The following is a 17,234-nucleotide window of genomic DNA, read 5'->3' as shown; positions in this document are numbered from 1 at the left end:
GTGTCCATCCATGCAACCAATTTCGATAGTATGATGTGTGACCATTGATGCATTTAAGTACATGAAGATTGATGCTACGGGATGTGTCCATCCATATGCAACCATTTGTGCATATATGCATGAAGATTGATGTTATGGTATATGCCCAGCCATGCAATCACTATTACATATGTGTATGAAGTTTGATGGTTTGATTTTAGTTTGTCCTTCATGCAATCAATATTGCATATGTGCATGAACATTGATGGTATAATTTGTGATTGCAGGTGGTGCAAGATGGGGTTATACAACAATCAGGAAAGTATTCGGATCTCTTGAAAGCCGGGGCTGAGTTCGGAGCATTGGTAGCAGCACATAAGAAAGCTATTGGGGCAGTTGAGGCGGACCCTCGAGAAGAGCCTGTGGAAGTGGAGGAGTTTAGAGTAGGCACCCCCACTAGTCAATGGAGTGAGACCTTTGATGAGAGTGTGGAACTGCTCACGCGGTCGGTCTCAGACTCATTTTCGAGCTCACAAGAGAATCTTATGAAGCTTAGAAGCTCAGGCTCTTTCTCACCACCCACTTTGAAGGAAGGTCCTGGAAAGCTTGTTGAAGATGAGAAGAGAGAGTCTGGCAGGGTGGGATGGAATGTGTATTGGCTGTATTTGACAAGGGCTTTTGGGCCCTTGTTCATTTTGCTAGTATTGGCAGTGCAGATCATCTCACAGACCTTTGCCATAAGCAGTGATTTCTGGCTTTCTCATGAGACATCAGAAACCTCCTTCAATGCAGTTGTGTTCATACGTGTATATGCCCTGCTGTGCGCAGGGAATTGGCTGTTCATACTTGTCCGTGCCGTTCTAATGGCTCTCTTTAGCTTGAAGACCACACAGAAATTTTATCTCGACATGCTGAAAAGCATTTTCAGAGCTCCTATGAGCTTTTTTGACACAACACCGACAGGAAGAATACTAACACGAGTAAGGTCCTTCTATAACATGCTTCACCCTATTCTCTTTTTATTTATGATAGCATGCTAAATGATCAATTCAATAAGGTGGTATGAGTTTATGAGTCGTCCATGCAATGTGTTCATGGTAACCCGTAACTTTGCTTGTGATGATGTGGTAAGTCATGCATGAGTTGTCCATGGTGATGGATTCATTGTATAACCCATAACAGATGTAGTAAGCCATGTATGAGTGTTTATGGTGATGTATACACGGTAACCTATAACATTGCTCATGCATGGCATGATAGCAACTGCACTAGAGGCCAAGCACATTGTTAGTAGTGCATGATGGACATTGTTTTGCTTTCTGACTTACGTAATCTTGCTTACATTTGTACAGTCATCAACAGATCAGGCGACCATGGATATCTTGTTACCCCTTTCTTTTATGCTGGCATTGATACTCTACTCTGTAACGATAGGCGTTGTGATCGTGACATGTGTGGTCACATGGCCCATAATCTTTGTAATATTGCCACTAGGATGGGTGTATTTTCGGTATCAAGTAAGTCTACAAACACCCCTCCCCCCCCTCCCCCTCCCCCCCCCCCCAACAACAACAACATCCCCCCTCCCACGGAGCATATGGGATGAGTTTATGTTTGTCATAGCCAAAGTGGCCCAGTATATCATGTTAAAATAATTGATTCTGAACAGGTCTTCTACATTAACTCATCAAGAGAGATCACTCGGCTTGACTCGGTCACCAAAGCCCCGGTCATCCACCATTTTACGGAGACCATTGCTGGGTTTATGGTTATCAGAGGGTTCAGGAAAGAGGATGAGTTTATTACCACAAATCTAACTCGTGTTAACACCAACCTTAAGATGGACTTCCACTTTAATGCTTCCAATGAGTGGCTTGGATTTAGGCTTGAAATCATTGGAGCAATTATACTTTGTATGGCAGCTTTTCTACTTGTGGTTCTTCCTGAAGGCATCATCAGACCATGTGAGTGGGTTTTCTATCATCCTTCATGTCAAAGCTCTTCTTCAAAGGTTATTTACCATCCTGTTCTGACCTTAAAAAGGTACTTGATCTTTTGCAGCATTGGCAGCTCTCTCTCTTTCTTATGGGTTATCTTTGAATACAATGTTAGCAGCATCTGTCTTCTTTAGCTGCATGATCGAGAATAAAATGGTTGCGGTGGAGCGTGTTGGGCAATACACAAGGCTGCCGAGTGAGGCCCCATTGGTTATAGAGGACAGTGTGCCATACAAAGATTGGCCATGCAGAGGACACATCAGCATTAGAGACTTGACAGTAAGTACTACACCTTTGAGACAACATCTGTGTGCAGAAGTTTGGGTCTTATTAAGTTACTTCGCTGATGTTTAAGCTGGTGGGGGAAGAAATGATCACAATCCATTGGATATGATCTTTTTGGATGACACCTCAGCATAAAATGCCTGTCTGCAGCATGCTGATTTATTCGTGAAGACTTAACATCAAAGGTGGGCTTATTTCTTTAGTACATACAATGACCTATATGAAACAGGGACATGGCTCTTGGAGCTCTGCTTGAGACAATGAAAAGCCCTCAAAACACTATCATGCACAAACGTACAAGTAAGACCATTGAAGCGGTTGCAGGCAAGCTCGCTGCTTACTGCTCCACCAGCTGTAGTTCTATCCTGAGAAACCTCTGAGTTTGAGGCTAGGTCTTTACCTACGATGCACATTGTCCAAACCCGGGCATCCCATACCTTTACAGAGCTTGCTCATGGCTTGATGCGGGTCTTGATCTCCTAAGACTCCTTCCTACTGGGGACGACTACTAGTGAGCAACCCCTAGTTGAAGTCACTTTACGCTGAACCACAATTGTCATACCTCAGCAATAAAGCCAGCCTAGTTATGCCGGGGTGCCCCGGGGTTTCACAAAACACTTGATCACTAATGCAATTAAACACTGAAATCGGCCACAGCCTTAACACATATCCATCATCACTTTGCATAAAACATAAAAGCTGGATAAAACATCCACAAATGGTGAAAGTGGAGCTTGCACATGTGACACCGCATAGAGGTTGGAATGGCCCCCCCCCCCCCCCCCCCCCCCCCCCCCCCCCCCCCCCCCCCCCGCCTTTTGAGTATTTTATTACCCAAGGAGAATAATATCATGTATAAGCTTTGAGGGCCTTACTCTCCCCACGGGAGATGCTAGATTATCCATATACAAATCATAACACAGCCCAACATGAGGCAACCATAAAATTCAGCCGGAACACAAGCTGAATAAATGCCGAGCCAACAATATAATCAGTGTGCAGCAAGAGAGCTTCCAAATGAAGAGAGAGGGCTCCAATTTATAGATTTGGGCCTTCCATGAGCTAAAATGGCAAGAGAAGTCTATAATGACAAGTGTGAGGCTACTTGTCTCACTTTGATCCACTTTCTTGCCACATGTCCCAATCTAAGAGATGGGTTCTCCCATAATCTTATCCCAATTGGTAGCTCATTTGTCATAGGTACTTTGGCAACTCTTGGTATCTGCCCAATTCCAGACATAGTGACGCAAACAGAATTTCCATCAGAGTAGGGCCGAAAATAGCAACTCTCCTAAATTTTAGAAGTGTGATCCTTTGTATTCCAGAATAATCCCCCCATTCCCAAAGCTTGTTCTTTCCGAATATTTGGATGTCCTGGAGTCCACCAGACCCCTTTCATACTGGGAAATGTCTACGTTGGTGACATAGGCATCCTTCATGCCACTCGTATTGAGGCCAATTTGTGGACGTGAGTGCCCAGGATCCTTTATTCATGCTTTCCAGTGAGCCAGATTTGTGTCTAGAAATGCTTGTATTTTACGAGTTCCATGAAAGGGAGGTTTTCCATGGCAAAGTTGCACATGCACACATGTTTGCATGCTTGAAATTGTTTTTGTGTGAACTGTTTTTGTGCCATGCGTGTCTTGTTTACGGCCAAGGGACACCCACCCGTGAACGGTGCGTGATCTTCTGACGTCGTTTGTGGCATGTGAACAGGTGGTAAGTAATTCCTAAACACTTGTTTATTTTAATGTAAGGTTTAATACTTTAATGAGTTCACATTAGCATTAAAATGGAGGGGCCCAAGTTTTAAAGGGTACCCTTCTCATGTGTATACAGGGAGGTGTGGGCACCTAGCCTGGGCAGTGGGCACCCCTCATGGGCACCCACACACACTTAAGGCAAGTGTGCCAATTGTGTGGGGTGGGCTTCCAAGTGTCCCTTGGTTGGTGCATGTGTCTAATGGTCTCACGTTTTTCTCTCTCTTTCCTTGAGAAGGAAGTTGACTAGCTCTTGCAAGCAAAATGTGAAGCAAGAATCTTTCCATAGCCAACATGCTGCTGAAATTGGACTTTGCCATCATTATGGCCATCACAGAAACGTCATATTGCTGGTTGCCATCTCTTTCCTGCTGCCAGTGGGTCCTGTTGCTGGCCACACACTGTATGCCGGACAACTATACCAGTGACATGTACCTGCTGTCCAGCTCCCTGGCGTCCCTAAGCGCATATTTATGTGCTTGCTTGGTGCATGTGGTGCTTGTTTAGTGCCCGTGGTGTGTAGCTTCTGCCGATGCTTTCCGAATTCGACTTCACAACCTTGTTTGTGCCTGGGAGTGACCTCCAGTGCCAGTACTATGGAGAACGAGCTTTCTGGTCACACTGTTTGGTTGAGAGAGCCAGACACTAGCATAGGAACACCAGTGTTTGGTCCTGGAATGCTAGTGAGGCGTTCTCCCATCCACAAGAAGGTGAGGATTGCCATGTGATTACTCATCTACAAGGGAAATTCTACTCCGACAATCTCCATCAACACTCTTGTTTGGTAACATGTTTTCATACAGTTTGCTCATGGAAAATTTGGCTTGAAAGCCCGTGGAATTTCATACATAAAATACTCCAATAATATACATCGGTGTTTGGGTGCGTGGGTGGGATCAGCCCTTTCTGGCCCCAATGATGGTGTTTATTGTGTCATTTCATTTTCAGCTTTGTACCTTGTCTTTTCCATTTAAATCAACTGTTCAAGTGTTAACTATTTACGAGACGTGTCCAAGAGTGTTCACAACCATCCTGTGAATCACATTGGTTTAGAGCATGGTTGTTTCTCTCTCCTCAACGAGGAAATGATCTTGTGGGCTTTGGACATTCCGTAAATAGTGCACTTTACACTATGGACAACTGAGCAAAGGGTGAGAAAGTGCTCAATTCCAAAGGGTATTTTAGTGGCGCACATGCTTCAGATGCATTGCAGGACAGATATGCTCATGCTGCAGATGATCCAGACTCCAGACTTGTGGGACAATAGTCTTGTGGTTAGGAGATAGGTCAGATGGGGAGCCCAATGCATTACGGGCTGAAGTTGAGCATATAAAAAACGCGAGATGTGCGCATCTCGTAGGTGGAGTATGATCTCTTTCATCATCTTCTTCTTCTTCAATCTCTCTCAGTGTTACTGCCTTGGAAGTGGACGGCCGATTTGGGAACATCTCTTTGACTTCTCCTATTCCGAGGCGGAGGTCTTGCATTACTTTGGATTAAAACTGCGGGTTGGGTAGATGGCCTACCTCTGGGATTTCTCTAATTTTGGTGGAAAGAAACCTGATTACTCTGGAAGGAAGGAGCTGGAGTCTGGAATCTTGATCCCTGATTTTCCCGCCCTGAAATTCTTGTTCCAAAAGCAGTTTGGCGATCCATACTGCGATGTCCAAATCCTTGACAGTTATAGCATTTCACTCCCTTGTTCAAGGGTGGAACTTCTGAAGTTGAATTCCAAGGGATTGAGTTCCGAGAAAAGGACATTTCTTCCATTCGGAAACTTCCCATATCCTGGGCTTGACCCTTATCTCTTAGACGGTGGAAGGTTGGAATCACTTTCTGGAGCTCAAAACCTTTTGAAAGGTGATGGTGCTGGCTTCGGCGGAACCTTGACATCAAAGGCCTTGGCGAAATCCTTCGCCATCCGCACTGCTTCGGGGGCTTGGCATTCTTCACTAAGATATTCAAACGTTCGTTTAGTCCCCGAATGAACCTGGCCATCAGCTGTTCTTCATCCAACGGTGGCGAGTATTTGAGGAGGAGAGCGAACGCTTGGTGATATACTTCAATAGTTCTGCTCCCCTGGGTTAACTCTAAGAATTCGTTCATCTAGGCGTCTCAAAGCCAAGGAAGATGAGCTTAAATTCTTGCATGAGGACCCGTAGGTCCAAAGGTATGTGGATGCCAAGAAGGCCGAGTTCATGGTTGATACCACCTTTGAATCCACTTTTGAATCCATGGTGTAAGAGATTGGTGTCAAGCCATTTGAATCCATGGTGTAAGAGATTGGTGTCCACAAAGGTGCTATTATAGAAGGAGATGGAGGTGAATTGTTCTTCAAGCACCCTTCGCACTTCTCAAAAGCTCACCATTTGTGCTTTTAAGAAAGAGGTTCTAGTGGAATTGTCATGTGATGAGCCTATGCATCATGGGCTAAAATTTCCACATTATGTAGTAAGGCCACATGTATCTAGGCCACCGGTTTATAGAGCACATGCCTGCATGCCTCATGTTGTCCATGAGCCCCATGAAGCTAGGGTTTCTCCTGTTTGATAAGGGGAAAAGAAAGCATGAAGAGGAGCATCATCATGCAAAGAAGCTCAAAAAATTGAAGGCCGGCGATAAGTCGGTTTAGTTTGAATCGTACCATGGAAAGTATAATGCTACCAAGGCCATGGCGTTCATTGAACAATTCGGCTTTCACTGGTAAGTCTAAGAAAAGGCATGTGAGCATGTTATTAGAGGGCATGACTGCCCATTGGTGGATTTCGGAAAAGATTTCAAAGCATCCCGTGGCTACTTGGGATAAGTTTAAAGAACAGTTCTATGCACAATTCATGCCTCCAAATGCTGTAAAGTAGATAATCAAAAAGTGGGCCAAGAAAGAGCAAAAGGACCACAAGACCATGCATGTCAATGTGCATGCCTTTGTCACAAAGTTTTGGAAGGTTCTTTTGGAGGTTTCACCTTTCTTGGATATCAGTGACAAAGAGAAGAAGAGGAAGTTTGAGTCTAGGTTGGCGGTGTACCAATCACGGCTGTAATTGCACCCAAACCATACTCTACAATAGCTCATAGTGTCTACTCTTTCCATCGAGCATGTGGAGCAAAAGATATTCCAACAAAGATGGGCTTGGTAATGAGGGCAAAGATAGGGATGTCCCAATCGTGCAAAAAGGTGGACAACTATCTAAATGGCATACAAAGGAGGCAAAAAAATGGGGGTAAAGATGAAAATACCTGATGAAGATACCTGTACTAAGGAAAACCCCAGGCAGAAGCATGAGTTTGGGTTGACTTTGGAGCAAAGAGAGGGGAAGTGCTTCTATTGTGGCAGCAAAGACCACATCTCTAGAGTTCGTCGAAGTTCTTCTCATGTGGTAGCAAAGATTGCATCTCCAGAGTTTGCTTGGACAAAGGTCAATTGCAAGAAGAATAGATGCCTATGTAGGTTTTCTCACTGTGTTTGCAGTAAGCCATGTTGCTAGATGTAATATGCAGTCGGTATGATTGTTTAATGCACAACAAGGCCTTCTCTATACCTTTATTTTAGGCAATCCACTTTAATTCTTGAACAAGGAGATAGAGCTATAGAGAGGGAAGATGGAGAGTCAACACCAGATTGGGTTCCAATTACCCACTTAAGGGCCCCCTCCCGCAAGCAGGAGTATTTGCTTTTATTACTTTGGAGAACTCCTTTCATAGCAAACGTTACCAAGAACTTACTGACGATGGTTGACTATGGAATGCCAAACACAAGGACGAGGTAGACCAAACGTCGGCTGAGCCGTCATACGGTCTGTAGACAACTCAGAAGTCACTTTGGGAGCCAATATACACACCCAAATCTGCTGAGGGGATGCGGGACTGATGGCTGAATGCTGAAGATAACTTCTTGCTACCTTGGGCTGTAGCACAGTGAGGTGCTCTGCTGGAGAGATGTATGCCCAAGTCAAAAGACTCAAGCACACATGGTAACTGATGTGTTTCATCGCTGAATGCAAGAATGAGATGATTTATTAATTCAGCTGTAGGCTGCTTATATATGCAAACCCGTCAGCAGTCAGCTTGTCCACATGTTGTTAGCGTGTTTATATATTCCCATGACATGCTGAAAGGGGCATTTATAATCTCCAAGCTAAGCAGGAGGGAATGTCACATGCACCCATGCCCTGAGGTGCTATGTGACACATTGTCTTATCATCAATGCTACATTTGTACTTCAGTACAACCTTTTAGGGATTTATTTGTCGTATGCCATGACCCCATTGTAAGCCCTAGTCCAAGGACATGTCAGGCACCAACTACGGTCACATCGGAAGCCTTAGGTGTCGGTATGTTTCACCAACCCACTTTAGAGAACAGAGCATTTAGGTCATCCTAGCGTAGATACCTGTAGCAAGCATGTAGAAGCAAAGCCTTTGGCTAGCCTTACGAAGCCTTGCATATCGGCCACATGTCGCAAGTTGGAAGCGTGCTTAGACTAATTAAAGACTGAATTCTTGATCAGTATTGTTAAGCCATGAATCAAGAAACACGTCTCTAATATACCATAACAAGGCATCCACACAAAACTGTAGTGATGACAGACCAAAAGATGGCTGCCCCCCCCCCCCCCCCCCCCCCCCCCCCCCCCCCCCCCCCTCTTGAAGGTAAATTCTATTGCCTTAAGGCTTATGGGAGTATTATTATACAAGTGCATTGAACGGGTAGCGTGGCCCAACCATGCACTATCGTTTCTTCCAAAAACTTTGGATGAAAACAAATCAATCAATTAGTTAGCTTGCAAGTAGCCCAGCTACCACAAGCGAAAAGGTGCCTAGCACCGCCTCAAAGATTGCCCAGCAATCCTCAAGAGATGGAAGCCCAGCTTCCCAAGATCCAACTATCCAATAGCTGATTACCACCTTTGGCAAGTGCCGTGCACTTCCCAAGAGTTTGCGTGTGTGATTCTTCATAGAAAACGCAGCAACAGGTACAAGATTTGTTCTTCTTCATCTCCTCAGCAGCAGTTTGGCAGCAATAGAGAGTTCCTAGGCATAGCAAATGTGTAGAGAAATGGTTGGAATTGCTGTTTGTGCAGCTCTAATGCTGCCATACAGCTGTGGGTTGCTTGAGAAGGGCTGAAAACAGGTCGTACAGCAGTAGCTATGCCAGGAGAGGGATGAAAACGGGTTGTACAGCAGTAGCTATGCCAGTAGAGGGCTGACAACGGGTTGTACAGCAGTAGCTATGCCAAGAGGGGGCTGAAAATAGGTTGTCTAGTTGAGAGAAGTGCCAGGAGAGGGCTTGAGGTGAGGCGCCCATCTCTAGGCATCAAGGGAGGCATGAACAAAATGGAATGAGCTTGCTTCTCTTTGTTGGTAGGTGCTCTTTTTTAGACTTGAGTGGAGTAGATAGCTTTACATGCTAGTGGATGAGATTACATGCAAAGCTACCTACCTAAGCTTGCATTGCTTGTATGGTCGCATGGGCTTGCATGTACCCGTTCAATGTACTTGTATAAGAATACTCCCTTAAGGCAATAGAATTTACCTCCCGGGGGGGGGGGGGGGGGGGGGGGGGACCCAATCTTTTGGTCCCTAATACTGTGTCATCAGAGTTTTCATGTGGATGCCTTGCTATGGTATATCAGAGATGTGTTTCTTGATTCATGGCTATGTATATGGTAACTTAACCATACTAATGAAGAATTTAGTCTTTAATTAGTGTAAGCACCTTTCCGTCTTGTGACACCACCCATGGGCATCAAGTCTAGCATGCCCAACATGGAAGAGGCTAGTTAGCCAGCATGCCCAACATGGAGGTCCAATCGGCCAGTAGATAAGGAACTCGCAGCCACGTGTAGGAAAGCACTTCGGAAAGAGATCTTGGGACAACACTTGGCCACTTGATTCACATGTTACTTTATGATGCGGAAAAATATCCAATCTCTCTCTTTGTAGTTGACATCTCGTCTAGACTGGATGGCTCACTTGGTGTAGGCTCGTTGTGCTCATGTCTGACCATTTGTTGGTGGATGAAATATATTGTAGTCCATACATAACTGTGCAGTCCATATATTGTAGTCCATACATAACTGTGCAGTCTTATCTTTCTTCTGGATGAACGTCTGTTCGGGCTTGCCCCCTCCAATGCCTTGGATAGGTGATAGGGGAACTTACTAGGAGGTACTACCCCTAGGACCAACTCAATCCGATGACCCTTAGGATGAATGGATGGGACCTTGGGCGGGAGATTGTTCCTCAGCCTGATGTCTTGAAGTTGCGGAAGAGGACATACCATCCGTTGCTCTGAAGGTTTTGTTGTTTGAACAACATGAGATTGTGGACTGTGGACATGGATCAATGCATAGTCAGCTCCGCTTCTGACTGCTCATTGGGCCTGGAGATGAGAAATGAGTGGAATGCCAAGAATGCTTCTATCCCTGCAAATCGTGATAGGCTTAAGTATATTGTCAAAGACAGTTAAGGTGTCTTGCCTTCAATCAAGAATGGGTGCAAACTCTCTAAACCACTGGATGTCGAGAAGTATGTCATACCGCAAGAGAGGTGAAACAATGAAGTCTTGTTGGAATGTGGCCTTCTGAACTTGGAAGTGAAACTGCTAAACGTGCTGAGTGATATGTGTGTAGAGACCAAGTGTAAATCCATCCACAAGAAAATGGTATGGTACTAAGGTACAACTCGTCTTAGCAGCCAACTGTGAAGAGATGGTGCATTCATAGCCGTCCATGTTGAAGAGGACAAAGAGCTGGCAAAAGTTGAACAACATTAGAGACTGAGGTTGGAGGTATAGGTGTAGCTTCAACGGTGGCCATTGTAGAGGATGGTTGCTTGGTAGCCTTCTCAGCCTACCACTTGGTACAATCCTTACTATGCCCCTCACGTAAAAACATTGGTTATCTGCTTGGTACTTGTTTTTCTCTTCTGGTTGGAGATAACCTCCTATAATGCCCTTCTTGGCCTTCCCCTTAGGTGTCTGAACCTCCTGTAATGCCCTGCTTGGCCTTCCCCTTAGGCGTGTGCTTAGTTTTTGAACCTTTGTCATGCTGACGGCCTAAGTTACTTTGAGAATCTTTCTTATTGTCCTTATCATGCTTGTTGTTTTGTGCTCCTTTCCCTTGCTGGGATGATGATTAGGGTTTGGAGCCTTACTCGTCTTGCTTGGGCTTGCTTCCGTGCAGCATCATCTCCTTTTTTTGAGCCAGAGTCAAAAGATTGAGGGTCGAAACTTTGTACGGTAAATGTGATGTTAGTATCCAACCCCTTGATGAGGAGTTGCTTCAACTTATCTTCCTAGCATTTCGCCAAGTCTTGTGCCGTGGTGATGACTTTGTTGGAGTACATCAGCACGGGTGACCCATTTTGAGAGAGTCAGTAAAACTTGTCCTCAAGATTTAGTCATGTATTGGGATGGGAGGAATCTAGTTTTGAGGTTAGACACAAAGATGTTCCACACATAATTCGGTGCACCTGGGGGTTAAGTTTGGTTAAGCATGGATCATGGCGGTGGAGGAGTGTGTGCTGTGCTAACCCTAACTATTCTTCAGCAACCCACTTGGGCCAACAGCCTTGTGATGCTTTTTCATGAGGTACCCACAAAGGTTAGTGTGCTCCGTGTTGGATATGGATCCATGAAGGCATACGGTGCTCCATAGGTGGATGTGACTCCACGATGGCACCCGATCCTTGATTTTTTTGAAATCATAGGGAATTTTACCTATGTCAGATGGGCTGCAGACCATTGACAAGAGATAGGTGCAATTTTAAGCTTCCCTATTGAGGGAAAGTGTACTTCCAGATGTGGGAGTTTGATGTGTTACCATTCTCTAGAAGAGAGAACACTGGGTCAACACACATTTATATTCAGTCTAGATGTGAAACTGATCACTTTGCATTGTGAATAGACTGTAAGCCATGATGGAGGGTCAAATGGCTAGTTATCCAAAGTCATTTTGGATAGAAACTAGTATGTTGGTTTCCGGCTGTTGTGGAGAAAATTAACCAACTGGTTGATTTTGAGGTGTCCTAGAGAGGGATCTCCCTAAGGGTTTGAGATCACAATGAAAGGAATTGGTGAATCTCCCATAGAGATTGAGATTCCAATGGTAGACAGTCCATAATTCTGGACTTCCGAATCTCCCCGAGTGGTTGAGACTCTGTGTTATTATGAGAATCTTCCCGTGCGGTAGAGATTTTGTTAGGAGTCTTCTGAAATGGTGAGATTCCATTTGTTGTCTCAAGGGATCGCTTGGAGGGAGAGATTCCGGTGACTTGAGTAGCTTTGCAGTTGAGTCTCAACCACATTGGAAGCATGCTGGGAATTTTTTTCTGAGGGACTTGGGTCAAAGATCAATAGCTTTTTACATCTTTACGGGGGAAGACTCCTTTACGTTAGAACTTGGGCCTCTTGGTAACTAGGGCCAGTTCTAGTAGAGGAGCTTTTGGTCAAAAGATGTGAAGAAGCATTGAGGTCTATTGACTGAGTTTGATCCACTTCTAGCAAGGCCGCAGTTTAAATTAGATACAAGGGATCTTGATTGGATCAAGGTTGCATTTAAAACCTGTTTTTTATTATTTAGTACTTTTTGGACTTCCGAACATTTCCAAACATTTCAAACTTAAAAAACATTTGTGTTTTGGTTTTTTGCTGTGTCCTTTTTTCTATTTATTATGTTCGGCGATCGCTTTGTATAGCCCATTTGCACTCATGACATCAGACAAATGTGACATTGTCATTTGATTTTGATTTATCATTTGTTTCTACTATCTACTTGAATTGTCAAATTCCAATCATGGTGTATTTGGGTATGTCTAGACATTGTTTATGTTGTGAGTGCTAATTTTGAAATTCTTAGATAGGCTGAAATGCTAGAATGTGACATGTGTTGACACATCACTCCTTGTCTATCAAAGGATATTAGATATAGACTTTGAGCTTTCTTGACCAATCTCTCACACACATACACACACAATATGATTTTAACATTGTAAAGTACGTAACGTTTTTGACGTACTTAATTGGTCGGCAACGTTCTATACCACGTACTAAGCTCGTGCCGTTTTGTACATTTGAAACTACCTTGGATTGGATTATGGTGCTTTTGAGCACCCGTCATAGGGGAACATGGTTTGCTTTCTTGCGTGTTGAGTTGTGCCACAAGACTGCTCTTGTGCATTGGTGTTTGTCCTATGTGAGTTGGACATACTTGAGCTGAGGGAGTCAGCACTTGCTATTAGTACCCTTGGTTGTACTCGTACATACTTTACAAAAGTACATGGTGTTGGATGTAAATAAGACACCATTAACCCTTGTAGCTAGGGTCAGCTTGTGACTACTGACAACCATTGGTCTAGATTATTTAGCTTGATAGCTGAATAAAAGAGTGGCCTAAGCTAAGGTTATCTTGGTGGGGCTCTTTGCTTTTCACCATCAGTAAGCATGTTACCTTATATGGATTTCCAGACCCTAGTAGCAGTGTCTACAAGATGAGTTCTTGGATGGTTCACATCAAACCAAGGAACTTGTCTGGTGGCTACTGAGGATCGTGGAAACCGGCGTTTGCTTACCACAGTTCTCTTCTGGATTCATGAGGATGCGAATCTAAAAGAAAGGGGGGGGGGTAGTTATGCTATGTCCTGAACGAGCTAGGGTTAGTTAACTCGAGGTTTGGGTGTACAGCTAAGCCCTAGGTCAGGGTTTAGTAGAGTGCGTGCTTGAATGGCCATGCTCAGTCAAAGGTGCTAGCATGGATGAGGTGTGAATTGACCTGGAGTCAAGATAGGAACCTATCATGGAAGTTTGGACCTCAGGCTCGGTGGGTGGCTCGTGAATTGACCCTATGGCTGGGTGGTGAGCCGCTAGCCACAATCCTTCACGGTCATGGATCTGTTGATCTGACACGTGCTTTGAGTTACCCTTTCGGGGTTATTTGGGGACCTATTTTCTTATCAGTCTCCTTTGTTGGTATTATGGCTTAATCACAGGTCATGCAGCGTGGGGGACTTTACACCATGCGTGCCACATGTGGTGTGCAGCTGCTAATGACGCTTCCTGAATTTGACTTCACAACCTTGTCTGTGCCGGGGAGCGACCTTTGGTGCCAGTACTACGGAGAACTAGCATTTCGTCATCACCGTTTTTTGAGCTATGTGCTAGTACAGGAGCGCCAGTGTTGTGTGTGGTCCCGGAACAACAGTAACGCGTTTTGTGATCCACATGAAGATGAGGATTGCTTGTGATTACTCATCTCCGATCGGAATCCTGCTCCAACAATCTCCACTGAGACTCTTGTTTGGTAACATGTTTTCATACAGTTTGTTCATGGAAAATCTGGCTGGAAAGCCTGTGGAAATTTTGTACAAAATAAAAGACTCCAATAATATACATCTCTTCAGCCCCAGTGGTGGTGTTTATTGTGTCATTTCACTTTCAGCTTTGTACCGTCTTTTTCGGTTCTAAACTATTTATGAGATGGGCCCAAGACACACACCCGTCCGGATGAATTACAACCTCTTAACATCAAGTTTTATTGGGCTATGCAGGCCCGGTATCAGCCAACCATGCCCTTGGTCCTCAAAGGGATCAGTCTAGACATTATTGGTGGACAAAAGATCGGTGTTGTTGGCAGAACTGGAAGTGGAAAATCAACACTGATTCAAGTGCTGTTTCGAATTGTTGAACCGGCTGGTGGGTCAGTCTCATTTGATGAGGTAGACATTACGTCGGTTGGGCTGCACGACTTAAGATCAAGATTGGGTATTATTCCACAGGACCCAGTGTTATTTGAAGGCACCATAAGGACAAACATGGATCCCTTGAGTGTCCATACAGATGATGAGATATGGGAGGTATGTTTTCTACGTGCTCTTCATGTAGTCCTTGATTAGAATTATGCTGACTTTGTTGCCATTGTAAAATAATCTTCTTTGCATATATCATGGAGGATGTGCAACTGATATGATGGATCAAATTCTTAGGGACTACAAAAATGCCAGCTGGCTGACATTGTCAAAGCAAGAATTAACAAGCTGGATGCAATAGGTGAGTGATTTCTCTTCGACTCTTCTCTCGATGGAGTGGTGGCGTAGCGGTTCACACATTGGTCTTCTCTTCATCGAGAAGTCGTGGGTTCATGCCTTCTTGGACTTCAGTGCCATCATATGGATCATAGATTTGAAAGACTCTTCTCATCTCAAGGCATTTTTAAGTTGAACACACTGGAAATTTATGATGTATATTGTGATGGTTTTCTTGATTGAATCATTGATGCATGAATGCAGTTGTTGACAATGGGGAAAACTGGAGTGTGGGACAGAGGCAGCTGCTATGTTTAGGGCGGGCGCTCTTGAAAAAGAGCCACATTTTGTTCCTAGATGAAGCCACTGCATCCGTGGATGCCCAGACAGATGCCGTGCTGCAGAAGATCATCAGGGAGGAGTTCCAGACGAGTACAGTTGTTAGCATTGCCCATAGGATACCGACTGTGATGGACTGTGACATGGTCATGGTACTTGAAGCAGGTATGAACCATGGCTGGTTCGCCAATTATCAGGCATTACATGAGGCTACCTATGTGCTGCATCATACACACGCCCACCCATTCATGTGCACACGCACATGCATTGATGGTAGTGGTACTGATGTGTTTGCCATCTTGCAGGTTTTCTGAAGGAGTATGATAGCCCGGCGAAGCTGTTAGAGCATCCATCCACACTTTTCGCGGCTCTAGTTCACGAGTATACCACACGATCGAAAGGCTGATGTTGTGGCTTCTGGAGAAGTGGTTTTGTTCATGACTCTCCAGCATGGAGCAAGCAATGAAGAGCTTAGGCAGTTTTGCAGCACAGAAGAGCTTAGGCAGTTTTGCAGCACAGATTTCTGCATGTGCCAGCGTGCTAAGAGTACACAGAGCCATTTGTTTTGATTTGTTGCAGCACATGGAGGAGTTTTACAATGGGAGATCAATGAGAACAACAAGGATGGACATATTCATACACTGCAACGACTGCTGCCAAGAGTCACCTCAATTCTTTGTATACTACCGTCTCTCTCTTAACCATCTTCATATTTTTTTCTTTGGAGGTACGTGGATAGCATAAGGTCGTACCACTTTGTAGCCATTTAGTAGCATTTGTGGGTGTCCCTAGTACCTACCACATCTTCACAGTTACCCAGCATTTTTTGGTGCCCAAACATTTTCCCACAACTTACTCCCTCCCCCAAGTTTTGAGTGTTTGGTGCACCTGCACAACTTAACAACAAATTAGTTCTTCATAGCAAATCCATGGGTGACTTCTCTTAGAGGTCCTTCATTGAGTGCAAGAAGGGTATCTTTTCATGTTGAGATTATGCACCAGAGCTCAAATATTCATTTATTCATGAGTGTTTTTTTGGTTGGATATGATTTGACAAGAGTGTCCTCGATTGCTTGCCATGCTTAAATATGAATGTCGCTCTAATGGACATACTTTATGATGTGAATTTGGTTGTATTTGTGTTGTGTGTGCGTTTTTCATGTTTTTGTAATATGGACAACATAACTCAAGACCCTCATCTTAACATAAACCCGCCCGCCCCCCTCTGCCCTCCTCTGTCTCTCTCTCTTTCCTATAAAAACCAGTGTTGTATTACTTCGTCATACAAGGAAAGAAGCCCTCAAAAGTGAGGAAAACTTCTTTAAGACCAGAAACAATGGAAAAACAAGTTTAATTGCAGCTGGTCCATCTCTTGTGGTCTATGGCAATCATAAAGAGATTGGATCAAAGCTTGATGAAAATACGAGTAGTTGTCAATCTATGTAGAGTGAAAGATCAAATGCTTGCGGCCAATCCAGAGTGCCGAAGTGCCCAAAAGCGTGTCCAAGCAAGGAAACATTCATAGTCAGCCAATCTTCGGTGCTATCTCCCAAAGATCTAGAAATATTCTTCGAGAAACGACATTCTGGAAATCTGGCAGGAAAAGACCCAAATTCCATTTCTCTGCGTGTGGGAAGGCAAGGATTCTGCCATCCGGAGAGACCACATCTTGGAGTAGACATGTTTTTATTTGAAAGAAAATATACTCTCCTTGGCTCGTGAATTGCTAGAGGTTCCAACAAAACTCAGCTCTAGTGAATGCTTTCCAATCTTAGTGACTTACCTATCTTTGAAGGTCTTCCACACCAATGCAAATACTGGAGGACTTTTTTCCAATTAGTAATCAATCCAGTAGT

At 44.3% G+C, this 17,234-nt stretch overlaps 1 protein-coding gene across 1 annotated transcript in view; it reads left to right on the top strand.

The window, feature by feature from the left end:
* LOC147615866 (ABC transporter C family member 14-like) overlaps positions 1 to 16,416 on the top strand; it is a 41,642-nt gene extending 25,226 nt beyond the window's left edge. The window contains exons 4-11 of the mRNA XM_086778484.1: positions 267 to 959; positions 1,332 to 1,496; positions 1,649 to 1,943; positions 2,041 to 2,255; positions 14,566 to 14,871; positions 15,001 to 15,064; positions 15,304 to 15,543; positions 15,684 to 16,416. Of these exons, the coding sequence (XP_086634610.1) occupies positions 267 to 959; positions 1,332 to 1,496; positions 1,649 to 1,943; positions 2,041 to 2,255; positions 14,566 to 14,871; positions 15,001 to 15,064; positions 15,304 to 15,543; positions 15,684 to 15,784 (2,079 nt within the window). The 3' untranslated portion in view covers positions 15,785 to 16,416. The remainder of the gene's footprint in view (positions 1 to 266; positions 960 to 1,331; positions 1,497 to 1,648; positions 1,944 to 2,040; positions 2,256 to 14,565; positions 14,872 to 15,000; positions 15,065 to 15,303; positions 15,544 to 15,683) is intronic.
* The last annotated feature ends 818 nt before the right edge of the window (positions 16,417 to 17,234 follow it).

The sequence above is a fragment of the Cibotium barometz genome, chromosome 39 (assembly GCF_041138505.1).
Source record: "Cibotium barometz isolate CiBa-2024 chromosome 39, ASM4113850v1, whole genome shotgun sequence".
Lineage (NCBI taxonomy): Eukaryota > Viridiplantae > Streptophyta > Polypodiopsida > Cyatheales > Cibotiaceae > Cibotium > Cibotium barometz.
This window is presented reverse-complemented; position numbering and strand designations above follow the sequence as displayed.